The sequence below is a fragment of the Lagopus leucura genome, unplaced genomic scaffold (assembly GCF_019238085.1).
Source record: "Lagopus leucura isolate 7727_CA_CO unplaced genomic scaffold, USGS_WTPT01 Super-Scaffold_100159, whole genome shotgun sequence".
Classification (NCBI taxonomy): Eukaryota; Metazoa; Chordata; class Aves; order Galliformes; family Phasianidae; genus Lagopus; species Lagopus leucura.
The window spans coordinates 27,895,785-27,922,760 of NW_024962335.1; the positions used below are offsets into that span (position 1 = coordinate 27,895,785).

Consider the following 26,976-nt stretch of genomic DNA (forward strand, 5'->3'; position numbering starts at 1 on the left):
AGCATTTGCCCTCACCTCCAAAGCTTTTGTAGCTTGCTCCTATGCGGCTTTGGGCTCGAGCATCATGGGGAAGTTTGTTCTTCTGCCTTTGTAGTACTGTGATGTGAACAGACAGAGGGCTGCTCGTCATTCTGCCTCCTTTCACAAGCCCCCACATGATCATAGGGCTCTGTCCAGCTCCTACTGAAAACAATTATAAAGCTCTCATTGACTTAACTTGGATGTTGGACTGGGCCCATTAAATGGGACGAGAATAAAGTGAAAGCGTTGCTAATGATTTCTATTGATGCTTTTCCTGGCACAAAGTACCGCACATAATTGTTTTTAGATGAAATACAGTTACATTTAAGTCTTACATTTATTAGTTTTTTAAAGGAGGAATAACCAAACTGGACATATGGAGTGTTTGAAGTGTGATTGTGTGAGACTAAGATAATTTCAGGAGAATAGCTTAATTTGCAGGATATGTGTGATGCCCTTTGTATACAAAATGTGGGATTGTGGAATTTATTTTGCATGCACTGGCTTTAACTGAGAAAGAACCCAGAATGCAAATACACAGTCATATTTATAATATATAAGAAACAAAGCCTAGCTGCTGTAGACTTCAGGAATCATTAATCAGGCCTGATGCTGATGCGATCCCTGAAATGCTTTAATTAAATTGTTTTAATCCTTATTAACAGTAAGATGCTTGACACCATATTGAGATGAGGAGCAAGGTAGCTGGAACACACAAATACTGGCTAGTCCTGTTAGTCTCTGAGTGGCTTTGATGCCTCTGAAGTTCTGTAGGTTTTATATCTGCTATAAGCTCGGGACACAATGGGAAGAACTTCCACTTATCTTCATACTGTTTTCCATGTACAAATGGAGTAATTGCCACATTAAAATGGGGGTATTACTTATGCATTTGGTGTAATTCAGGCTATGCTCCAGAGCACCCCACGACTCAGGTACCAAATGTGGTATAGGCACAGGTCAAATTACAAATGTAATTTCTCCACATTTTGGAATATTTCCTGTTGACTTCAGTGTGACTTAGCAGTGGATGACTCTGATTCAGGTCCTTTTATGAACAAAATACAGAAGAGAGCACTGGTTGTTCCACTGCTTTCTTTCATTTGTCAAGAGGGTGGAGGGAAGAGATGAAGCACCAGAGCTTTTGTTGCTACAGCATTTTGGGAAATGTGTTCAAAGAATTATTTTGGAAGATGATGGTGAAATTGTGTCTAGTATTTGCAGTGCATTGCCAAAACATGGTGCCCTTGTGTGAGGTAATAGCTGCGGTTTATGGCGACATTATGAAAACATTGGTTTGTTATTATGATTGCAGAAAAATCCCAGATACATGGTAACGTATTTGTAATATTTATTGAAACGAAAAATGGAAAATACAGCATAGCTTTGAGTCCCCTTGGACTGACTTCATGTTTCAGGAATGAAGAAGCAATTGTGCAAAACTTCAGTGGGGGTATGTGACATCAATTAAATAACAGATTTGGGCTCATTTTAGTACAGCTTAGTTTCATTATTATTTTTTAGTATCATTATTATGCATTACATTTTGTTGGCAGTGGGATGTACGTTACAATGCTAATAGTCCACGTTTGAATGTCTATTTTCCTTTTGTCGTGTGCGTTGCTAAAAGATACTATTACAATGGATGATGATGTGGAATAAGGAATAGGACGTAAGTAGTGTCTTACAGGTTATATACTACAGTCATTGAAAGTTGTCTAAGTAACTGGGTAGGAAGCAGACAACAGACTCTTTCCTCTTACCATCTAATCCTGAGGTAAGGCACTCATCCTAAAAAGGCAGAGGAGATTCCTACTGTCCTTTTACACACCTGAGTCAGAGAAGCTGGCCTGCTGCATTTTCCCCTTGTGCTGACTGAGAGATTTTAAATTAACTTTTAAACTTTTGATTACATACATCTTCCTTTATGTAACCTATTTTTATTTCTTCTTTAATTCCTTTTTAATTAATGAGCATTGATTATTAAGGGAATGAAATTAAAGCAATACGATAATGACCATGAGTCTCCACAGCTCCAGGTACTTACAACTGCTTCTTACCCAAGACAGTTTTGCATGCCTGTTAGTAATGTGGGTCCTTCAGTTCAGAAGCTCTGCTTCATGAATGTGCCTTGGTGACTTCCGTCAGAGTCAGAAAATCAAGCCTCTAAGGACCTCTAAGCATGAGTAAGTAGCACAAGAGTACTAGTAACACATGTTGTCAGATGGTAGAAAACAAAACAAAAACAAAACAAAACAAAAAGTCCCAAAACAACTGCATTAAAACAGTGTGTTACTGTACCAGCAAACCAGAACTGTTGCTTTCTTCATTCTCCTTTGTTCTCATTACTGTTGTCATCTCCTTTTTATCACTTGCAAAAGACTACTTCAATATATTTATCTTTCAGAGAGATGAAACTTTAGCAGAATTTTCCTAATGCCTGTTGTTATGACATTTCTCTTATAAAGGAGAGCAGGATCTATGGCAGAGATAGAATGAATGACCACAGTCACTTAATGGGATGGGAAATTGATTTCTGATTTTTGAATGCATAATAGTTATTCATCTAGCTGAAATACTCTGTTCTTTCTTTTAACATGAGTTGTATACAGAAAGAAAGTGGCATGATACATGTTGTTACTCATATAGCTGTGTCACTAGTGATGTAAGCAATGTAGATATGACAAATTGACTATAATAAATAATGGCAAAGAACTGAAATGAACTATTTTGCTTTAGGTAAATCCTGGCTCTTTTTGGTGTACTAAAAAAGCTGGACTACAAGCAAAATACAGTATCAGAACAGATTCATCAATGTTTCAGAGATGATTAGCCCAGCCAGTAGAGTACTTCTTCTACTGTCCCTTTTCCAAATTAATTTGATGAATCATCTAAACATACAGCGTAATATTTATTTAGAGATACTTAGGATCATACAATTGTAGACTATCCTGAGTTGGAAGGGATGTACTTTTTGTACCTGAACATCTTTTTTATAACGTGATAGGTAGTATTAAACTAACAAATTGGAATGGATAGGCTTACAGGGTGTAGAAAGGTCTATAGAAAATAGGCACAGCTCGATTAAAAATTAAGTAATAGCAACTTATTAGCCTGATATTTTAAAGCTCAAAATAGAGTGCTCAAAGTTTCTGTTGGAATCAGTGGCAGCTGAAGATGCTGAGAACTCTTCAAGGTCAGGCGTCCTCCTCACAGGCTTCAGAAAGTGCCAAAAAGGAGCTTGTAACTCCTTGAGGTGTTAGGGCTCCGACTGGGGAGTGCTCATCTGCGGAACAACCACTGTCTTGTGGTGGGGTGAAAAAGGGCATGGGAGAGAGAATGATAAGGGAAACATCACTTATGTTTATAAATTTGCATGAGAGAGACAGCTAGCATTCTTCTGTCCTATTTCTTGTGCTGTAAATGACTGGTAGTCATTCTTGGAATTTTTTTTCTCTCTTATTTTTTCGGAGCGGTGGAGGTCATTCTTTTGGCTTTGCTTCATTCTGTTCTGTAACCAGACTGAACAGGAGGGTTTGGTTGGCAATTTTTAGGCTGGGGAGGGTGCAGATGGAAATATAAGGGAGGGGCAGAAAGGAAGAAGAAAAGCGGGTGGATGGAACAAAGGCTGTTTTAGCCCTTTCTGAGGTTGATGGTCATACGGGTTTAGGGATTCATCATCCAGTGGAAAAAAGAAAAAAAAAGTGAGCAACAGACCAAGGGAAGTTGTCCTGTTTGTTTGATGAGGCCTTCCCTGGCCTCAGTATGCTATAATCAGCTTTATGCTTGTTGTCTCTCGCAGTATAATTAGCCTGGAAGCAAATGTGGGTGGCATGGAGAAGAATTTCTTCAGAAAAAAATAAATAAGAAAGGAATGGTCTGGAGACAAAAAAATCTTGTGTAGCTTCCCAGTTTTTTGGTTTGGAGAAAGCATGTGTACTTTCAGAAGCCAAAGATGTCCTGAGTTGAAGTCCGGAGAGTTCAGTACAGTCTGACTGGAACACACTGTGATTTATTGCAGTAGTGACACTACTTACCTTCTGCCCTCTGTGCTAAGATCTCAAGGTGCTTTGCAAATATGAGGGGATTAAACTTGCCCGATGCCACTGGCAAATAGGTGTTATTGCCAACTCCTCTTATTGCTGAAACACCGAGTGCCACAGCAGCTCAGTTGTGAATCCCTTTTGCCTAGAGTTAAGAATTTAGGTTAAGTCGCCGCAATGCAGGCAAAGCTTTGAGTACAACAAGAGAAAAACTCAGTTCCTCTGTCTCCTGCAGTGTTTGCAGCCATCCACATAGCTGAACTCAGCTTTATTTTGGTGGACAAACGTGCAACCTTAGAGGGACAGGAGGCAAAGTTGTAATTAATCCCTCTGTAATTGGCATAGCAGTAAGTAATTCTGCTTAATCCATTCCTTACTGTGAGGATGAAGTAAGGCTAAACAGCTGAACTGTGGAGGGACAGGGGGAAGAGGGACAGCAGGCAGCGGAACATGTGCAGATAGACATTTCTCATGCTATTGTGAGAAATTCCAACATAGATAAAACACCTTTCTTATTTTTCCCGTGGACTGCCTCTGGATTTAATGAGGTGAAATTCAACAAAGTAGGTGATTAAGTTTGGAAAAACTCCCTAATTTTTTTTTTTTTTTTTCTTCCCTATCCCTTCTTGTCTTTCATTCCGTCCGTAAGAGTCTCTGGAGTGTGAAATGTGAAAACACCAAATTGGAATTAATTTTGCTTTTTCATTTAACAGATTGTGTTACATTAACACCACACCATTGCCAAGCAGCAAACCTTTCCTTTCCTCAGATGTTAGCTGCTAATACAGACTGAGGACTGCTGAAAGCAAGCGGTGGTACAGGAGAGCTTTAGATAACTTTCCCTCCCTGGTGGCTCAAGTGGGCCCCGGTTCTGCTGAGATGCACTCACAGGAACAGTTTCCTTGATGCTTTTATTGTTTCCTGGCAAGTGAGCTGAAATTGGTTTCGTGGAACATCAGCGGGGCTGGGATTTCAAAGCTTGTGCAGTTCTCAGAGAGACCTCTGCGAGACTGTTCCTCTCCATCTACACAGCATAAGCACGAGCAGAGCACAAGTGAATTAATCAAGGCTAACATGTATGCAAAATCACCAAGGCTCCATTTAAGAGATGACAACTTTGATATCATACTGTTCATTAGCAGCCAAGGAATTGTTGCTGCTTCTCTAACTGGGTTATTAAATTGTTTACTGATGTTACATCTCGTTTCCAATACTAAGCATGCATTGATAGTACTTAGTGTGGTTCTACTGAAAAGAGCTAGCTAGAACTGACATCATAGGATTTATTTTCTCTCCTTAAATTGTTTTTTGTTTGCATTTCTGAGGACGTTCTTTAATTTTTGGTCCAACAATATCAGCCCAGGATCCAGCAGCCACACTGAGATTCCTCATGCTCTCAGATGGAGACTGCCATACAAACTCTGCATCTTGAGTTCTCCTTGTGGTAGTACCTGCCTTTCTGCAAAATATTTATTTTGTGTCCTTTCACAGTCAGAGTGGACCCTAGAAGTAAGTTATGCAAATCCAGGGGGGAAGGGGAGGGGGCTAAATCTGATCTGCAATTAGCACATTATTCTCTGCTATGCGACAAGAATAAAATGCTGCTCATTGGCCTATAGAGTAATTGGTTCTGCAAGGCCTAGGAAAGTAGCAGTAAGAGGGCCTCAAATCACACAAGGAAACAAAACTAGATGATGTATCTGGCTCTTAAAGCATCCCGTGCCCAGGGCTGGTTAGTGAGGAGGCACCAGGTGTTGTGACCCCTGTTGGGTTGGGGGGATTGATTGCCCCATGCTAACTCAGGTCACCATGTTAGCCTGCTAAACAGGGCAGGGCTTAAAGTTTAAGCTCCCTCAAGAGCTGTGCTGCGTTCATTGGCACTGAAGAAAAAGCAAGTCTATTCCTTTGCTTTTTAGCAAAATGGTGTCTCTTCTGTCTGTAAGAGACTATTCCATTTCAATTTTTCTACCCTTTGAATTAAAATTTTCATATGCATCCTTTAAGAAGCCTGTACTACAATTGCAAGCCTAAATTACATGAATTTGTGAGAATGTGAGCAAAGCTGCCTTTGAGGGATGGTTCTTCTTTCAGCTCTGGTACTGTTGTCTTTTTCCATCTTCACAACTGTAGTCCGCTTGCATTTAACATCATCTGGAATCGATGTGGTGGTGCTGCTAATGGACTGGGTAAGGAGCGTCAGTCATCTCTGGTGTGAACAGGGCTCCTGTACTCCGTGCCTGCATGTGCTGAAGATAACATGGTTGCACATATGTAGAATTATCCTGTATTGCTTCTATTACAAAAACAGTGCAATGTGTTATAGTGCTGCTAGGAGCACCATTCTCAAATACAGTAGGCTTCAGCCACTGCTGTGTTGTACCTACAACCCAGGGTAGTGGGCTAGCCTACAGACCATTTTTAAAGGTTTATGCAAATTTTTTATTATCTGTGTCTATCTTCCACTTAATGGTTATTTTTCATTTCCTTAAGCTATGATGTTAATGACAATGCATGAAGAAATAGTCACCAGGCTTGCAGTTTATTGGTGTTGTGGTTGTTTTCATAGTTGATGAGCAAGGTTTTCAAAACGTGGCTTGTGCGTTTGATCCCACTGGAGATGCAAGGTGTGTGACATCCAGAAGTGTCCTCTGGAGATTATCCATTAAATTCAGTGGAGTTGGATTAGAAAACGTGAGAATGCTGGATGCCATGCTCTTTGTCATAGAATAGACCAGAATCCTTCTAAACTGTGTATCGTGCCCGACAATTCTAGAAATGTTGCTCACAGCTTTTTGTATCACATCGCAATTGCAATTGTGTTGAGCAGTCTCTTGTCCAAAATAGGCCAGCATGAGAGTGACAAGCATCTATCTGCTGTGCTTCCAGGTCTTGCTCCTTGATTTCTATTTCACAGAAGTGTGGATTTTAGATTTTTGCTTTTGGATTTTCAGTGTTCATTTCCAGTAGATGTAAATCAGAAAACTGCAAAAAGATGAAGTTTCTCCACATCAGCCCTAGTTTGTCAGTGCAAATCAGTATGTATTTTATGATACACAATCGAACAGCTCTAAATTAATTGCAATTACTAATATATGCACAGAGGTATAGAATATAAAATAGAACATCCATAATGGACTCCTTCCTGTTTAAAAATAAGCAATTTTTAAACTGCCCAGGAAACATGGACAGGACAGGATCCACTTGGCTGGACTGCAGCCTCCCTGGGACTGCATTGTTGATGGCTGACAACCCAGGCTGTGACAACAATAGCAGGATTTCTGGGGAATGCATTATGTTCACAGTGCCACCGGTGGAAGAAACGCTTGGTAGCAGCTGATAATTAATGATCAATTTGGAGATTATCACAAACAATTTACAAAGGTTGACTTTTCCTTTAGAAGTCCCTTTGGATAGACTGGATGTTAAATTACCTGCCTAAGGCTTTTACTTTACTTGTGCTAATAAGATGAAAATGACTGTGTTTGAAGAGCTCTGAACTGAACTTTTCAGACTGTCTGATAATCCATACAACTCTTCTTTAAACATCTTAAGTGAGTGAGCAAATAAAGGCTATAATAAAATTGAAAACCATCATACGGGCACATGTTACCGCCCAGTCTAAGTAATGGGGCATGACAAATAAGAAGCACTGTGCTAGAGTTCATGTTTTCATTTTATGACATACATTAAATATCTGATCATCAACCAGCAGATAGAAAGAGTTGCGCTGGGAGTATCATTTGCAAGTGGAAGGATAAGATTTAGACTGCCGTGGCCTGAGCACAGGATGGAGAACTTCTGTATCTTAATCCATGCTTCAGTATTGTCTCTCTACATCATGGTGTACAGACCACTTAAAATCCTCTCCTCCATTCCTCAGTCTGTAAAAAGGAGTTAGTAATCCTTGTTTACTTCAGAGGGGATAATAATCCTTATTTACTTCACAGAAGGGATACGTGAAGAGTAATTAGTATTTCTAAGTGCTTTTAAGGATGAAGAGTAGTGCAAGTATAAAAAGCTCTCCAGTGTAAAGGAGAGGAGAGAAGTGGGATGAGGTTGGTAGAAGCATGAGGCTATTGCAAGGCATAGATGTGCTCCTGGTCAGAATTTCAGAAGTTCTTGGGCATCATTCTACTGGAAGCATATTTGAAGATCTCTTGCAGCGAGATAATCTCTCCTCTTTTATTTTTATTTTTTATTGTTATTTATTTATTTATTTATTTATTTATTTATTTATTGGTGACACTTTTGTCAATATGCTCGATATCCATGACATCCGGGGTGGGAGAGGGGACCATAGTGAAAGGGATGTAAAGGCCCAGTAGTAGCTGCACTGCTCATCTCCCCCCTTTAAAACAAGGATGGAGATAAGCAGGAGGAGAGTGGGAGACGAGGGGAGAAAAAAGCCTTGGGGTATCCAGTGGGTTCCTTTGTAAGAAATGGGGGGATTTGCAGCCAGCACACAGTTGGCTTGGTCCATGCTGAGGACAGGTTAGCAGAGCCCAAAGTGTACTGTCAGATAGGAATGTTTCCCTAGCACTTGTTTTGCATTTTAGAGTCTTTTTGTTACAGTTGAAATTTTTAAAGCTTAAAACCTGACAGACTTGTGTGAGCCTTTTCTAAGATAAAGAGAGGCTCAATAAGAGAGTCTTTGCCTTCAGTTTGTGACTGAAGAAGGTAGGTATAAGTTGTAGTGATAGAGAAGCTGCCCTCCCTAGGGAATTGTGTAATTTTAGTGTGCTTTGGAATTACTTACCAAGGCAGAGGTTGGAAAGGGGACATGTTTTGGCTCTCCATTGTTACCTTGCTGGCACATTTGATTGACTGAGTTGTTCCTCATTTTTGCTGTATGAATTCTCATCACAGCTGTTGAGTAACAGAAAAATTTGGAAACCAGAGCTGGTGGACTGCTGCCCAAGCTGGGCCCTGGATCCCTGTGGGAGAGTGGCTAGGTCTCAGGCTTCGACTTGTGTGCCATACTGGGCATCTTGCAAAGTAGACAAGAACCAAACTGGTACAGTGAGTTATCTGTGGAATGGGCATTGTCAGCAGTACTGTATGATGCCAGAAGTGAGATTTTTTTCAGTCAGTTGTTCTGAGAAAAAAGCACTCAGTAATTGTAAATTGCCATGGCATTACCTGGCAAGGGGTAAGCTTTAATCTTGTGTGAAGGACGGAGAAGGGGATCCAGGGAAACTGAATGGGACAGTGGAGAGGACTCAATGAGATTCTTGTGCTAAATGCTACTATGTGGTGTTCTTGTTAATGGTTTTCGTTGTTGTTTGATTGTTTTGGTATTGTTTTTTGTTTGTTTGTTTGTTTGTTTGCATTATCACTGTCCAGAGGAGAAAGATTAATAGATTTCTAGATAGATATGGCCAGTGTATTAAAAAGAAAAAAGATTCTTAAGTTCTGTTGTCAGACTGGATAAAGAAACTTAGTTTTGCAGTTGCAAGAAACAGTAGCTGAATAGGGTACTTAATTTTTCCCCTTGCTCATGCAAAACTATCATCTAGGTTAATGATACAAGCTAGTAACACAAACAGCGGTCACCAATAAAGTATGTTCTTTCAAAAAAAAAAAAAAAAAAAAAAAAAAGAAGAAGAAAAAGAAAATCAGAGCTTGCAAAGCTTAATATAAAGGTAGTTAAACATTCTTATTTCTTCTGTAGAAATAGGGAAACTGGGAGCCAGAAAGATTCAATAAATTATGCAGGGTCACAGAGGCAGCTGCTGATAAGTGGGCAGTGAATAACAGCCCTCTGAGTTCCGTACGCTGTGTTTCAGTAGCCCACATGCAGTCAGTGACGTGCTCAAGGTTTCCGTGTTTGTGTTTCTTCAACAATGATCCCTGTACTGCGGAATTACATTTCTGTGGCATACTTCAGTTGTCAACCAATCCTCTATCCAAGGTGTCATTCAAACAATTGTAGAGCTCACCAAATGACTGTTCACCCAAACCAAGGCTGTTTATTACTTTTTTGATATTAAAAATGGAACAGTAGACCTTTGGTATTGTGTTTGGTGTCAGTTCCTGCTGTTCAGCTTGAAAGCATAACTGGTCATCTGCCTGTGATCAAACTAGGAGGTTTTTTGGCAGATGCAAATGAATCTGTGTTTTTTCTCGTTGTCTTATAGGCAGCCCATGCTGTACTGGATGTTCTCTTCCATATGAGCAGTGCTCTTCCTCGTGCCACCTTCAGGTGCTTCAGCTGGTTTGCTAGGAGATCTGCTTTCTGTTGCATATACAGCACCTTTTTATGGGGATACAGGGCAAATACATCTGATCATTTTTGAGTTGTTCTTAGTGCCAAAGCCGTCTGCTTAGAAAAAGAAAAAAAGAGAGGGAAGGTGTTGAAATTGGAAAAAAGCGGCAACTAAGAAAGTTTGGTGGTCCTCTTTTGTTTAATACGTAAGTTGTTTTTTTCAAGATAGTCTGCACCTATCTCCTTGCATGAAGGATTCTGAATCGTCCCCTCAGTACAGAGGCCAAAGGTGCCCTTTGAATTCCTCCTTCTTGTAATAGCCATAACAAACATTTCAGATTTGAACATCTGGATTCAGATTCACTCCTAATATAATTAGGTGTATTCCCAATGGGGAGTAGGTCTTTTCAAGAAAGCTGTTATACCACTTGTTATGGCAATCACAGCCAGGTTTACTTTACTGTAATGTGTATATATATATATATATATATATATATATATTTTTTTTTTTTTTCAGAAGACTCTAACTCTCTTCTGAAATCACACCACCATGACAATCCATGCCTTAAACTGCTAAGTTGTTTTACTGCATCCTGACAAAAGCAGTGGTATGCAAGCGCACTTTATTGGTGATTTTTTAAAGCACGTTTGAAGGCAGCTTGTAGATGGTGTGATGCGGGAAGAGTCCAGTGTTTATTTTAGGATGTGTTTGAATGAATCTGCCTACTTAAACTTGCTGGAGCTAGGGAAGAGGGGCTGTGCCCCATGTAGATCACAAAGACCTCTCCGAGGGGGGAGGTTTTGGTAATGGAAAAAAAAAACAAACGAAAAAAAAAAGGATCCAGTGTGTGGTGGAGGAAGTAAAATAAACAAACAGCACTGTCTGATTGCTTCTCCCCACCAAGGTTCCTTTATCCTCGCAGGCTCGGTCAGTGGTCAGCCTGTTAGACATCCTCCCTGTTCTCGCCATTCCATAGCGGTGTGTCTTGGCAGTGCTGGTTTGTACAGCTGGGGCTTTGTGGAGCTCCACAGGAGTCCTGCTGAACAATGGGCCCTAAAGGTGGACAAAGCACCTCTGGTGGGCTGGGAAGCTCCTTCTGCTGAGGCCCATGGGGGAAAAGATGCCGCTTTCAGGATTTCTCGCCTCCTTCCCACCCAAATCCCAAAGATCTGGAGTGTGGGCACTTTCTTACAGCTGATTCAATGCCTGCCACTGTGCCATCCTAAAATTATATTCCAGACTCCTTATGGTCCTAAAGGTATGTTGTCTCCTTGGAACAGTCTCTCATTCTTTCATCTGTGAGTTTGGTTTTGTTTATGATATGTAATATGCATTTGTCTGTGCATGGGCATCCATGCTGTATGGATAATAGCTGTGTTCCAGTGATGTAGCTGCTTCAGCAGCATTTAGGGTTAACGTGTCTTAGGATGGGTAATTATCAAATATTGTGACTTGTAATAAGTTTTCTTGTTTTCTCTTGAGATTCAGAGGCATTTTTGGAATCAGATATAGAAAAAGATCAACTGAAGTCTGTGCACTTCCTGAGGTATGCGGTCCCAGCAGTGGGGAAACGCTCCGCGCCTGCCATTGGCGCTTGAGAGGGGCTCAGTAGCGCCTTAAACCAAACAATATAACAGCTCTCAGCCTCACAGCGTGAATGAAGGCGGCTTGACTGTGCATTGTCCTGAGGAGTGAAGCCAGAGCCTCACAGCAGCACGCAAACTTTCCTGTTCTACCCCTTGTGCAGTGCATTTGTAGGAGCAGAGGTGATGTGGCTCTGTGGGTGCTCTGCAGCTCTTTGGTGGATGCAGTACCACCTGAACACTTGGAAAAAAAAATCATCTTCTCTTTTGGAGTATCGTCAGAATGTCTGAGTAAAATTATTTAACCAATTTTTGTTTTATTCTATTTGTATTTCAGAGTAGTTTTCAGAGGCAGCAATTTTCACTGGTTTCTGAAAGGCAACATCTGGGCTTTGGAACAATCTCTTTTCAGCTTTGGAAATTCTACCTCAAATTGCTTAGACATTATAGATGTTCAAATTTTTTTTTGTTTGTTTTTTTTGTTTTGTTTTTAGCATAATAGAAAAGCAGTAATGTACTTATTCCCTGTCATTTTGTCTTCAAGTTCAGTTTGATTCTTCTTTTTCAGGGTTATTTGTTCCTAGGCTAAGAATGCACCTGTCATGTACAAACCCCCCCAAAGGAAGGGGGGGACAGGCAGATACATGCATGTGAACAAAACCTAACAGAAGTACCAGACAGCTGGAATTAACCTGTTGGAAAGAAAATGTTTGTATCCGTTGGAGATATTGCTCTGCCTCAGTATGTTTTTGCATACGCACAGAGAAAACTTTTCACTGTGCATTCAGTTCTTACTGGTACACAGATGCTCTCTGAGGCCCCAGTTCTGCTCCCACTGAAGTTATTTAGAGGCCCAGTATTTCCCCAATAAAGGTTCAAGCCATGAATGTATATGCAGACATACTTCACTAGCATTATCAGTTTGACCAACAGATGTACAGTAAGCATATGGATCTGTGTGTGTAGGTGTTTCTGTGTTTATTTGCGTTTTTGTTATAAAGCTGTGTGCTTGATGCAAACTTGTAACCAAGTCAAGATTGGAGAAAGAGTTTATGTAAGAGTGGCAGAACAATAAGGTCAGATGCATAAGCATCAGAAGGTATACTGAAAACAATTTTGAAAGCGCTGTTATTTATGTGTTGATGAGAATCAAACGCGTGCAACATAAGCTTCTTAGTCTGAACTACCTGTATGTAGGGAAATTCAGAATGAAGCAGGGGAGAAAAAAATGAGATGTCTGTTAATTTTCTGTTTTCTGATTTTTGTTTCTACTTCGTTTGTGGTTATACACAAACTCTGGTGATGTGGGAGTTTAGAAAGACTGGGAAAAAATCAGTTTGTTGAGTTAGATATGTGAATAGGGAAAGTAAGGGGGGCTTGCTGCTGGCTGGCTGTTCACTCGGAGCCAGCATTGTCAGGCCATGGCCTGGTAGAAGAGTGGGAAATGTATCATAACATAGCTAAGTCTCAGTCAGAAGCATTGGCTTCTCATGCTGAAATCTGTGCATCTTCTGGGAGAGAGTTTTAATATGAATATTGATTCCATTGAAAATAATTCATCATTCAGTAAGAATTTAGTAAGAATTTAGCTAGAAGAAAATCTTGTGTTCAACTTCATTCAACAAAAAATAGGAATGACCAAGAATAAGCCCCCTTACATTGCAAAAATTTTAGTATTAGCTAACCTCTCAGAATGAGCCTGAGCTTCCTCAGATGTCTTTGTAAGTAGTCATTCGTAATTATCATAACTTAAAAGGGTTTTCATCTCTTTGCCTTCAGTTCACTCACTGCCAGTGGAAGTTCGGTATGCATGTCTGCGTGTGATGTAGGGGTTTCTCGCAGCACACAACACTGCTCTCCCACTCAGCAGCTGGAGACCGATTGCATGCTTCTCTGTCGTTTTCAAGAATTGGTTTGTACAGGGAAGTTTCAAGGCCCAAAATCTTAAATTATTTGATTAGACTCCAGTTGGTGGTTCGGCAGGCAGTGATGGTTAACTAATGCCGCAGTGACGGGGGTAGTTCTTATTGGTGACCACTTCTAGAACTTTGCATGAAAATACAACCAGAATTCCACTAATTCTACTGTAATGTTAGGGCAAATACCAAAATATAAGTAAAGAAAAGTGTAAAAAGCTAAAGGCATGAGGAGCTGAAGAGCAGGTTCATTTCTAAAGGGTAGGGGAGGAGGGTTGGAAGCCAGAATTAATTTGAGGATGCACTGGAAAATAAATGAGCTTGTGGATTTAATTCAAAATCATCCAAGCAGAGTCTTTTGCATTAAAGAGGCCAATGATCAGGCTCAGTTTACTTGAAACATCAACAGTGACTGCATCCTGCTGTTTCAGAGTTTGTGCTGATAGATGCTCAGTGTCTTGACACTGCACCGCTATGTTTGTGCACTGCACACTAACTACATTTTTACTGCATGGCTCAAAATTTCCATTTGGAGAAGTTCTTTAAAAATCCACATTTTGAAGTTTGGTCTTTTAGAATCATGCTTTTCAGCAGAATTAAAATCAGATTCTTTTTCTGATTTGGACATGCTCTGCAAGATTTTTGGGCTCTTTGAATCAGCATACAAGCTTGTGAAGAACAAAAGGCTTAGGAATTGACAGGTATGAAACAAAAGCAGGATGCAAGGTTCTCGTGCCACAGCTGAGCTTGCAGTGTGCCAGGGGAAAATGGCTAAACTTCCCTGCTCTGCACCTGCGTTGCACAAAACAGGGCTGGCAATGCAAAGTCCTGTTTGGGATCTGCAAAAGAATTGTGCAGTGTTCTTTGCAGAGATAGAATATAGCATGTTAGTAGGAGTTGCTTTATCAGCTTTCAGATTTGATAGTGATGAAGGCTTGGTTTGTTTCAGACTAGTCTATTTCACCAAATAACTTCAGTGCACATGAAAGATCTTTCCTACTTACCTGCTTGGGAACTTTCAATGTGAATTTTCTTCACGTTGTAGTTTTCTTGAACCTGATTTTTCATTGTTTTTTGTTTGTTTGTTTGTTTGTTTTTGTTTTTTTTTGGCGTGAGTTCTTTGCAAGTGAAAAAATTATTGAGGCAGTGAATTTTTATTTTAGAGCTTAGATTTCATGGAAAGCTTTTATTTAAGTTTTTCTAATGAAAAGAAAAAAGATTTACAGGATTTTTATTTAATGTTTTATTGAGAGACACTTACAGTGACTTTCTTATTAGAGGGCTTTGAGTCTTATTGTAGAATCGAAGAATCATAGAATGGCCTGGGTTGAAAAGGACCACAATGATCATCCAGTTTCAACCCCCCTGCTATGTGCAGGGTCGCCAACCAGCAGACCAGGCTGCCCAGAGCCACATCCAGCCTGGCCTTGAATGCCTCCAGGGATGGGGCATCCACAGCCTCCTTGGGCAACCTGTTCCACTGCGTCACCACCCTCTGAGTAAAAAGTGTACTCATAATATCTAACCTAAACCTTCCCTGAGTTAAACCATTTACCACCGGAATTTTACAAAGTATCTTTTCTCAGTTTCCATAGAACATAGGATATCAGGTTAGTCAGTTGCCCTGCCATAAAGATACAGTACTGTACTTCACAGTGCAAACTTTAAAATGGAGGATAGCATTCCCTGCCCATTTTATATTCAGAATCTCTACACTGATTGTACTAAAAGATCTTTGTCAGTGTTACACTCCATTCATGGAGAAAATGTGAAAAGCAAAAGAGAGGGGAAAACTGAGAAAGTGAAGTGCGAATTCTGGTGTAGCCTTAGCACAAGGAGGTTCTGGTGGCAACTATGGGGGTAGAGAAATGCTCAGAGGTACTGCACAGGTTATGCCACTGTGATCTCATTACTTATTAGCCAATGTAATTTATTCACCAAAAACTTATTTGAACAGTGCAACCTATTTGTAGCATACGTGCATTTTTAAAGATGGCTGATGGGTATGATCTCTGAAAGTAATAATTAACAGCTTATTGCATCTCATTGCAAGTGACAGCCGAGGGTATGCATGAAGCACATACATTTATTGATTAGCAGATTAGAAATGTTTGCTGCTTACTTTTTTTATTTTTTAACCGTGAAATTACTTCAGTAAAGAATTCCAAACCAGGCTGCAAATGACTCAAAGACATTGCCAAGTGAAGTCTGTTTTTAGTGGTATGTGTAGAAACAAGTCAGGCTTGCAGTTTCCAGTGGGACAGAGTGTGGGAGTCTGCCACCCTTACTCATGTTGAGTAATACCTCGTTACACAAGGGATCCTGTCAAAATGAATGGCGTCTGTTTTTTAGAGGTACCAGTTATTCAGCATGCATAAACAGTCTGGGGCCAGCATGGGATGGAGATGGTCATTTGTGTTAATTGGCATCTTTTGGTCAGGCTTCTTGTGGAAACCATGGCTTCAGTAAGTCCAGGAGTATGAGCTGTGTCGCTTGTGCTAAACATGATCGGAGATGGGGCAGATACATTTATGATGGCATGAGTAAGTTTGTGACTGCCCACCTATTATTCCGTGTAGGAGCAGAAACTACAGGATTTCCCATATATAAATTAAAGGGAAATATCCCTGCAGATCAGGAAGAGTCAGAAATCCCACTGCAGTATGTGGACTAGTTTAATTTACAGCATTTGGCTTGAAATCAAACCGTCTTAGCAAGTAAATTCATGGTGCAGTTGTTGGTCCGAATCAACCTCGCACTGTGGCTGAGGGATCCGAGCTGCCCATTGTATCCGTATGTCTGTCTGCTCGATATGCGTCCCTCTGCCTGCCTGCTCCCTGCAGAGCTGAGCAAGCCCAGCCCTGCCCATGGGAAGGAAGGATCCCATGGCTGCCCACGAAACCCAAGAGGTGAGCGTTTTCATGCCGATTCCAGAGCTGGCTCTGCGACGCCAGGCTGTCACGCCTGGTTATGGTGAGAACACAACAAGGCCTCCCTGGAGAAGGGCAAAAAGAAATCTCGCACAGTCAAAAATTTGACATACAATTTAAATCATCTCTCTACATCCTGTGGACTTGGAGCTGTCAAAAAGGCAAAGCCTGCATTTGAATGGAAAAGCTTTTTATTTCTTTAAAAAGTGTACCAACTATAATTATCCATAACTATGCAGGCCTGTTTTAATGCTGTTTTATAATTACAGGTCTTAATGCTAGATTATACAAAGTCATTTATAAATAGTCAGAACAGAGGGACTTTGGGAGTTTTTAACCTGTAGATTGCTGTGGGTTGTGGCAGCTGACGGGATTTTGCCTGTGTATGCATGGTGTTAGCTGTGCAGTGATTGATGAATCCCTTAATTAACTCCCAACAAGTTAAGATTTATGGCCTCATATCTTTTTCTCCTGACACATCTGTGTTTGTCACTTTTGAAGACATGGATAAGCCATTTCTCCAAAAGCTTTTGTGGGTATCTGAAATGTTTCTGAGGTATTTTGCTTAATGTAACAAGATTAGAGTTTTATGACATAAAATTGATGAAATTTTATGGCATGAGCAATCAAACTGGGATGGATGCTGGTTGTATGCTAGAGGGCACTATCTCCTCGAATACTGGATGCTGCTCTAGACTTACTTGGGGTGTGCAGCCATGTGTCAGATGAACCAAAACCAATGAAGAAATGTAGTAGAGACATCTTAATGAGGCTCTGTTAGAAGTAGCAATAAAAAAGTAGACCTGTGAAGAGATCACTTTTTGAGGTAGTTAACTCAAGGGAAAAACCAAACTGATGTTATTGGGTGGACTGAAATTTTTGGGGTGGATACTTGTGCATGGCATGAAGAAAAGATTCATGTGGATGCTGCTCATCTCTTTATCTTCAGTGGGAAAATCCCACCGTGCTGCACTCAGTCTGAAAGCACTGAGATCAGTAGGCACAGTTTAAGCCTGCAAAGAGTCAGCTGTAAATCGAAAGGGAATAAAAAAAGATATGGAGAGCCATCTTCTATTGTAAAATGAATCACATCAGGAATTTGTGGGCTAAGAGTGTGTTAGAAGGGTGAGATTTTATCTCCCAGCAAAAAGCCACACTTTTGCTATCAGAAAGGACATGTATTTAATGAAAATTTAACACAATTCTGCATATCAGAAAGCCTTTCTGAAAACAGGACAGTATCCCTTTACAAAATGTAGGGTTCATCACCATATTTTTTGAACTCACCACCAGATCTAAATCTTCAGTTCCATCCTAACCCTTGATCAAAATCAAGTTTGGGCTAAGGGTTTATATTTCAGATAGTAGGATGAGTTCTGCTGCTTCCCACTACATTTAAACTTTGCAGATTTAAATTGTCTTAAAAAAATTAATAGTCAGGTATTGGATTTGTGTTCAATAGAGATGATTAATGGCAATTCCAAATTCAGCTCTTCTTGCAAGACTTAAGAGGCTGGATTCCACCTGCAGGGATGTCCTATTAGATTCAGTTTCTGGACAGCTGTGTTCTAAATTCTCTGAAAGTTATGTCTTGTTTTTATGTGCGTGTGACTTTTTTTTAAGGTTTTTGTTTATTTGCTTGTTTGTTTTCCCCCCATTATTTATTGATGTTTGAGGAAACTGACATTTATTCTTTAGATACACTCTTTCATTGTTATTGTTAGAGAGTGATGAGGTGCTGGAACAGGTTGCCCAGAGAGATTGTGGATGCCTCTCATTCCTGGAGGTGTTCAAGGCCAGGTTGGATGGGGCTCTGGGCAACCTGGTCAAGTATTTGCTCTAGCAGCTGGCAGTCCTGCCTGTGGCAAGGTAGTTGGGACTTGATGATCCTTGAGGTCCCTTCCAACCCAAGCCATTCTATGATTCTATTCTATGATTCTGTGATCGTTAAACCTTCTTCCAGAGTAATTGAAAATCTTTTTGAGTTTAAACTAATTTGTGGAAAAGATCTTCAGTCTATGTAAGTTGTAAACCATTGTGTTATCCCTGAATGTAGGTCCAAGGCATTTGGCAGGCCTTTGTTAAAATGGTATAATCCTAGTAACTTCATAAATAGATAGACCTGCTTGAAAGTGCTCAATTTCAGATAACATTGTTACTTATAATGTAGCTGTTTCTCTTTGCTTATTGTTTATAGTGGGAACTCTACTTGCATCTCAGATATGGACTCTTTTAATACCTGGTATTAGCTCCATAGGAAAGTAAAGAGGTGTGAAAAGGATATGGACTGAGGGAGGGAGCATTTAGAACTCAGAAGAGGAACCGATAAAGCTGCAGAAATAACGAGTGAATTTACGTTGTGTCATGTTTTCTTATTCATGTGAACTTCTTGGTGATTTGATCTTTTGCTGCCATACTCTTTGGTATTTACTGTCCTTTTGGAAGTCATTTCCAATTGAAGTATTCAGTTATTTTTAAAAAATCTTACATTTTCTTGTGGAAATTTCCCAGATGTTCCTAAGGAATAATTTCCACGAATGCGTGATGTTTGTGTCTGGTGTTAAAGGTGATGATGGGATTTCTAAAAGCATAGATTTTGCCTGGCTCAGGTTGGCTCTGGATAGAACTAGCTAGAAAGCAAATTGCGGTCATTGCCTGGGCTGCGTGACCCTCATCTGGTGCTGTGCCACTGCTTCTTCAAGTGTCCTGGTCACCTGGGAAGCAAATTGGATCAGTAACTTGGCTTTTTAGACACTTTAGCAATTTCTCAGCCCTCTAGCATTATGATGGCCATATGGTTTGTAATATAAGCAGGATCTTTTAAGAACTGTGTGAGGAAGGAGAAAGCTGCTGCTTCCCTGCTTCCTTTGCTGGTTTTTACTATGACCTGCAGACCCATAGGTTTTACTTCTAGATCATAAACATAATCGTCTCGTTTTTCCCTGTAAAAATGTCTGTCATTTTGGGAACAGGTGATGAGCAGAAGGTGATGACAATCTGGAGCGCATTTACTGAACGCTGTATGGGAAACCGTATATGCACTGATAAAGTTAGCAGAAGAGTTTTACTTTAACGAGGTGGTCAAACTCCTCTTGTGAAGCCACGTGGCAGAATCTGTGGTTGTTTGAGGTTCTCAACTCAAACAGCAACTCAACTCTCAACTTCTCAACTTGAGTACAGAGTATATCCAAGGGCTGCTCCAAAAGTAATGCCTCCTACCTTATTCTGTTGGCTCACAACACCAGAGGCGGTGGCATGGCAGTAGAAGTTGAACCTTCCCACCAATATCCCATTACATTTTGTTGCCATGTGACAGATGGCAGCAGAGGGGCAGTCTGACAGAATGACGCCTGATATGGAAGTGCATGTGAAGCAAAGGGATGTCACTATATTCCTCCTTGTGGAAAAAAAATGGCACCCACTGACACTCATCAACACTTGCTGAATGTTGATGGAGTCCAAACAGTGGATGTGTGCACAAGTAGGTGGTGGGTGATGGCTTTCAGCAGTGGTGACAGCAATGTGAAAGACAAGACACATTCTGGACACCCCTGCACAACAGTCACAACATGAAACGAAGAGTATCTTGATCAGTTCATCCATGCAAACCAGCTAATGGTGGTGTCTATGTTGCAAAAGAGTGTTCTGTAGCTGAGAATTTGCTCTATCGAATAGTGTTATTGTGCTTTTTGTATCTCTTGTAGCTTCCATGGAAATAAATGCAAGGCATTATTTTCACTATTTAAGTATAGTGACCTACGTACAAGTCTTCAGTACCACAGAGGGCATCCTTTCTCTTTGTTTCATTGTCAGAGTGAATTGCAGTGAAGGATTTGGTAGATAGCTTACAATGCTTTTAGACATCTTATCAAATATAAGTGTCTTAAAATATAGAACATAACTATGCAATAATTGACTAATGATTTTGTGTCTCTCCCTTTTTGTTTGCCAAAATTGAGACAACTGTTTAGTGCTGATTTTGTAAAAATCCAAGCCAGTGTTGAAATGAGTAACCAAAATGTTATACTCAAAATTAATAGAAAATGTGTTTCTTGGTGCAGTGCAATGCAGAATGTGAATAATTCATGTTAACTTCAGGGTGGTGTTCTATGTTTTCTGCAATAGAAAAGCTTGGGATCTGTCATGCCAAACATTAGCTGTAAAATGCTGAATTCAGTGGGCTAGTAGAGAACTGCCAGTAAGAGCGTATCTGTGATCTCTGTCTTTATACATATGCTTCTCTGCAGACACGTAGGTGGGGAAGCCTAGAAGACAGAATTCAGGTAGGATGTATGAAGTGTTAGTCTGTTGGACTAAGTCAAACATTAATAGAAAATACAGATTGCTTCTCTCGGTACAGGCAAAAGGTGGTGTTCAGAAGAACAGGCGATGTGCAGCTGAGTTTAGGTTCTGGTAGAGATTTTTTTTTATTATTTTCTTTTTTTTTTCCCTCTTTTTTTTTTTTTTTAATATAATCTAACTTGGCTCGGGAGGCAAAGCACAAAATGAGATCATTAGAAACAAAATAAGTCCTAACAAAGGGCTGTTTAAAGTCACTGTTTGTTTTCAGACCCAGTTGACTGCTGCTAAGAACCATTTCGTGCTCAATATGCCAAATCGTATGGACATGCTCCACCTCACAGCAGCCCCACACATGGTTCAAGAGGCTGCTGGGCTTTTGAAATGCAGCCCTTTAACTGTGAAGTGGAAAATCAAAATGGGGTAATTAGAATCATAAATGCTAGATTTTTGAGGAGGAACAGTATTACTTCAGCCTGCCTTTTCAGCTTTTATGTACAACAGTCTTCAGTTTCCTTGTTCATAACCTCTTCTTTTCCATTGAATATTTCTCATTTTTCTTTCTTTTCTTCTATTGACTACGTCTGCAGGATTTCTTACTTTTCATTCCACTCCTTATTGCAGATGCCCCAGCTTAGCACAGAGGCCCATTATGCCATCCGTGTACATACCCCGATTTTCATGAACAATGTTGCTGTAATTAATCCCAGAAGTCTCTTGCATTTTAATACCTCACTGGACCCCTCTGTTTTGAAACCCAAGCAGGAAGTGTTCCGGGTTGTCTTGTAAGATTTTCAGTGGTTCTTGGTTTGGGTGAAAACTTTTTCCGATAAGGATTCTATCAGTACTCCTGAAAGGTGAATGTTACCAGACAATCTCAAAAAATGTGGACAAGGGGCTTGAATTTTGAGCCAAGATTTTTGTGTGATTTTTATTACGTGTGCTCTGTGCATCTCCCTTGTGTGTCCTTTTATATATATATGGATTACTGTTCCGTGTGTGTTTTTCTGATCTGACTATGGGTAGGAAGTCCCAGATATCTCTTGGTAAGTCCTCATTCACTCAGTAGAGCCTTGAATTTGTGTTGTCAAAAAGCTTAGATTATTAATGTCCAAATGTTTAATTGCTTAATTATCCCAGATCTGTGAACCTGAAAAGATTCTTTCAATGTGATTATAACACTCCACCGTTCACACGAGTGAATTTTTATAAACACAGACATTTTGCCTTGACAGCAAGCTATTTTATCTTATTTAGTTACATTGTTTTATTTCCTAATTTTATTTTATTTTGATATTTTATTTTTTAAGCTAAATATATGCAGAGGGTTATTCCATTAAAGCTAAGTTGACAATAGCTTGTGTCTTACAGTCTCTTGCAAATGCAAAACCAGATGGGTATTTTTTAAAAGGAATTGCATTTCATTATGCAGTCTTCTTAGGTGAATTTTCATGTTTAAGAAGCCAGAATACAGGAGAGTGCTATATTAGTGTATTATTCTCACAACAAACAAGCCACTGTTCAGTTGCTACCTGCTTGGCCATTGTTCCCAATTGTGTATGCTTTGCAGTGGTATTTGGATGGTTTCCTGCTCTCTGCCAGCACAAAAAAGGCATTTCTGTTACAATGGCCCCTAACCACACAATGACGGCATTAAGGATTTATTTGGAGGTTTCATTATTTTCTCCTCTTTTGTTCCTTCCAGGATGTCTTCCAAGCGACCAGCCTCTCCGTATGGGGAAGCAGATGGAGAGGTAGCCATGGTGACAAGCAGACAGAAAGTGGGAGAAGAGGAGAGTGACGGGCTCCCAGCCTTTCACCTTCCCTTGCATGTGAGTTTTCCCAACAAGCCTCACTCTGAGGAATTTCAGCCAGTTTCTCTGCTGACGCAAGAGAACTGTGGCCATAGGACTCCCACTTCTCAGCACAACACAATGGTAGGTTTGCTAATGGTCTATTGTGCTTACATCCATTCTTTGAATTCTGCCTCTACAGTAGTTTGGCATCCAGCTCTGAACTTTATGGAGTATACAATGCATAGTTACACATAGAGAACACGCTACAATTATGTGAAAGCTCTGACCTAGCTGGACTGTCTTACCCTCTGCTACAAATGCGAAATCACTCTGCTTTTCCTCACCTTTGCCTGCTGGCATTTAGAGTGCTAAAATTTTTTAGCTACATCAATGTGAATTTGAAGTGTGTGTGTTCAGCAAACAGTAAATGGTTTTGGAACACTGTAAGTGAGAGTCATGTTTGGCATGGTGTCTGAAATATCACCCCAGTGCCAAGTTTATGCAATAGTAAGGCACAAAAGTCTGTAACAGGGTAAGAAAAAAAGAAACTTTGGATTTTGTTGTTTTTAAAAAATTAAGTCTGATAGGTATTTTACAGGCAACACATACAAGAAAATTGGAGATGTTTACAGAAGTAAATCAGCCTACCACTGCTTCATGTGTGAGTTACCAGCATTTTTGTGCACTTTATTTGTAACAGTATTTTGTAAAAGTTGACACTGTGGACTTAAGTCACTACGTTTAGCAGCCTGCTGAAAGTCTAGAGCTGGCTTTATCTAAAAGCAAACAAGAAGGATGAGAAAGCAATACCACGTTCCCCTTTGGTAGGGCAGCGCCACTACTGCAAGGTGTTGTGTTAGACCTCTAATGTCGCGTACTGTGATACATTTTAATAAGGTTGAAAAGTGTAGGGAAAGGAATTGAAACTCCAGGACTTAGGCACCTTAACCGAGATAACCTGTATGAACACACTTATGCAGCTCTTGTCTGTTTCCAGATTGACTGCAACTTTTCTGTTAGTCCCCTACTTCAACAAGGGCACTGACAATTTCATTTTAAGTGAAGATAATGAATGGACCTGCATATTTGAAGGCTTTTAACAAGGCATCACCAAATAGGTGATGGTGTGTTCTCATAAAAGCCTGCAACAGCTCCATAGTGGTATTTAAGCCCTTACAGCTCGTTATGCATCTGTAAAGGCCCTATGTAAAAAGCCTTAGAGATTTTCTCTCATAGGACCAAGCCAGTGGATATTCAATGAAGCGGCTCTTCTAGACAAAATAATTCACTCATCTCAATCCATTTTTCTTCCTCTTTGGTACAGTGCTTAAGTTCAAACAATGGCTTAGAGTAGATTTTTTTCTTATTTTTTGGTGTTATTGTAACTTCATATGAATAAAGAACACTGTTCGGAAAATTACTCATGGACAGATGTCATTATCTTTCTCTAACTTTCTTGCTTCTGATCCTTTATCATGTGTTTTACGGAGATGTAATTTGTAAATACACAATTCAAGCCACTGAGGAATATGTAATCGGTACATGAGCTTTGCTGTATTTTGGCCTGTTTTAAGAGAGTATTTTAGAGGCCGTTCCTGTAAGCACTTAAGTCAATAGAAGAACTTGTCATGACGACAGGAGGGTAGAATCAGATCCTAATGAGATAAAACTTCATTGTCTGCTAAGGAGGCGTATTTTAGCTACGCCTCAGTGAAACATTTAACTACTCTTTAACTGATTTTAACCAGCTTTTCTGTTCATTTATAGTTTTTAAGACCAAGAAGTTTAGCTGATCATCTAGTGTGAAGACTATATTTTATGTGATGTTAAAACAGTGCACTGTGTCTCTTTGTAATACAAAACACTGTATTATTGCATGTTTTAGACAGTTTAACCATGGTGGTGTAATATTGTAAGCTCATGTGAAGCATTTTTTTGGCATTGTAAGGACTGCTTTTGTCTTCATACATGCTTAAGAAAATTGTTTGTACAAATGTGACGTTTTGATAGTATTTCTTTTTTTAAAAAGAAGTGTCTTGTGAAAATCATCATCTAGGTAGGCCAGAAAAGATGTAGCCCGTGTGTGTCCAGAAACAAGAATGTGATCAGCATAAATGAGTAAAATGCATAAAATCCTTCCCTTGGCCATTGTGGTGTGTATGTCTTGTAAGAAGGAAGTGGTTAAAACTAGTCCTTGGATAACTTGTAGATGACTTCAGTTTGTGTGATTAGCAGTTAGAAAAGTCTCTCACCTTCATAGCAAGACAAAGGTTGTTTTTATGCCATTTAATCTGACATTCTGGGCTCTTCTACTCTCTCTAGGAAGCAAATCCACATATGCACACACCACCACACAGCGCAGTCCAATACAGTTTTATTGACAAAGCTCCAGCAGTGTGTTTCACACTTCTTAATAGCTTGTCAGCTGTACCGCTACACCTACTGACCGAGTCTGCAAGTGACTATGGAGTTCTCATTTTGCAGCCACATGCCGCCCTTAGCAGGGTACACCCTTGCAGATTTCCCCAAAGACCCCAGGAGACATACAGCCTGTCTGCAATCATGCACAGTATCACTCTGCTGCACCCCTCTTGGCCATACTGCTTTAGGCATGGTTGTTGGCTACAGGTCTTCTCTTGAGGGGTTCCTAGACAGACATGGTGTAGATCCACACAGGCCTTTCATTGCTAGCTGCCCCATACGACACCCATTTGGCTTAGGGACATTAGGAAGTATTACTTTTCAGAAAGGGTGGTCAGGCACTGCAATGGGCTGCCCAGGGAGGTGGTGGAGTCACTGAGCCTGGGGGTGTTCAAGGAAAGGCTGGATGTCGTGTTGAGGGACATGGTTTAGTAGGAGCTATTGGGAATAGGTGAACGGTTGGACTGGGTGATCTTTTAGGTCTTTTCCAACCTTGGTGATTCTATGATTCTATGATTCCATGAAACAATCTCAGTTGATGAAATGCACAGACAAGGGATCTGCAGAAGATACGCAATTACAAAGTGTTGTCTCATCAGTAGGCTGCATAGCTGTATTCCTCTTGTCACCACAGCCAGCCCTGTCTTCTCACATTTTGCCTCAGCAATGTGTCTTGAAGAGACAGTTAGAAAAACAATTTCAACCTTGAGAATCAATTTCTTGGCCTCACTTTTCTAGCTGTCAATTGACCCCTGTTTCATAGGTTATTTCCAGCTGTGCTTCCTTTCACAAGTCCTGCCAGCTGGGACGTCCTAGGATCCTCAAAGTAAACGGCTGATTGCAATAGAGTGATAACTCAAGAGTTTGCCCAACTTAGACTTTCCAAAATTTACTTTGTAATTTACCAAGTCATAACAACTCCTGTCTTTGTCTGCCAGCGTAGACACAGCTCTGAATGCTAGCTGGGTTTTGATAAAAACAGGGCAGAAATTTCAAGAAAGAAATCTTCCAATATCACCAAATCAGCAAAAAGCTGCAAAGCTGCATCCTCCATCTTTCTATGGATGGAAGATGCTGGAACTACAGATAGAGAAAGACTGTACAAAAGACTCAGCCTGAAACACAGAACATCCCATCTGAACACCAGAAAACCCCTTTTTTTTACAATAAGGCTGACTGAGCACTAGTGAAGATTGCCCCAAGGAGGTTGCAAGTTCTCCAGCTACTCAAAAGCTGCCCACACATGATCCTAGGCAGCTGGCTCTGTGTGGCCCTTCTTGAAGTTGGACCAGATGAATGTCAGGGGTCCCTTCTAACCTCAGCATTTCTGTGGTTCCATGAAAGGCAATTGTATCCCAAACTTGCTTCCTCTTAACAGAAGAAGTGAAATATTTCTTTTCGGTAGGAAAGCTCTACCACTAGTAAGAAAAGAAACAGAGAGTTATCAGACTTAAACCGAAAGCTTGGAAGAAAATATGAGACAAATCATTTGCTGTAGGATGCGCATTATCTGGCTGCCCTTGGAATGCTCATAGCAGGCCATAAGCTTAGCAGGAAGACACTTGAGGATTACAGCACCTGTCAATACCTTTTTCTATTAAGCCTATTGAAGCTACAGTATTTGGATAGTCCAGATAGTTGTTAACTCACTGAAGTTCTGAGTTAATTCTATTTGTTTGACTTATTGTATTGCTTAATGCTTTGTGCTTTTGCCACCTCTCAGGGCAGCTGATGTCACCAGCAGTTTGTGTGCTAATTGCT

The 26,976-nt window shown here is 40.3% G+C and overlaps 1 protein-coding gene across 10 annotated transcripts in view; it reads left to right on the plus strand.

Moving 5' to 3' along the window:
- SOX5 (SRY-box transcription factor 5) overlaps positions 1–26,976 on the plus strand; it is a 479,987-nt gene that overhangs the window by 205,955 nt on the left and 247,056 nt on the right. For 7 of the 10 annotated variants that reach the window (XM_042890060.1, XM_042890061.1, XM_042890055.1 and 4 more), the window contains one exon: positions 22,704–22,935. In XM_042890060.1, the coding sequence (XP_042745994.1) occupies positions 22,705–22,935 (231 nt within the window). In that variant the 5' untranslated portion in view covers position 22,704. The remainder of the gene's footprint in view (positions 1–22,703; positions 22,936–26,976) is intronic. The other 3 variants (XM_042890062.1, XM_042890063.1, XM_042890065.1) reach the window with 1 other exon arrangement.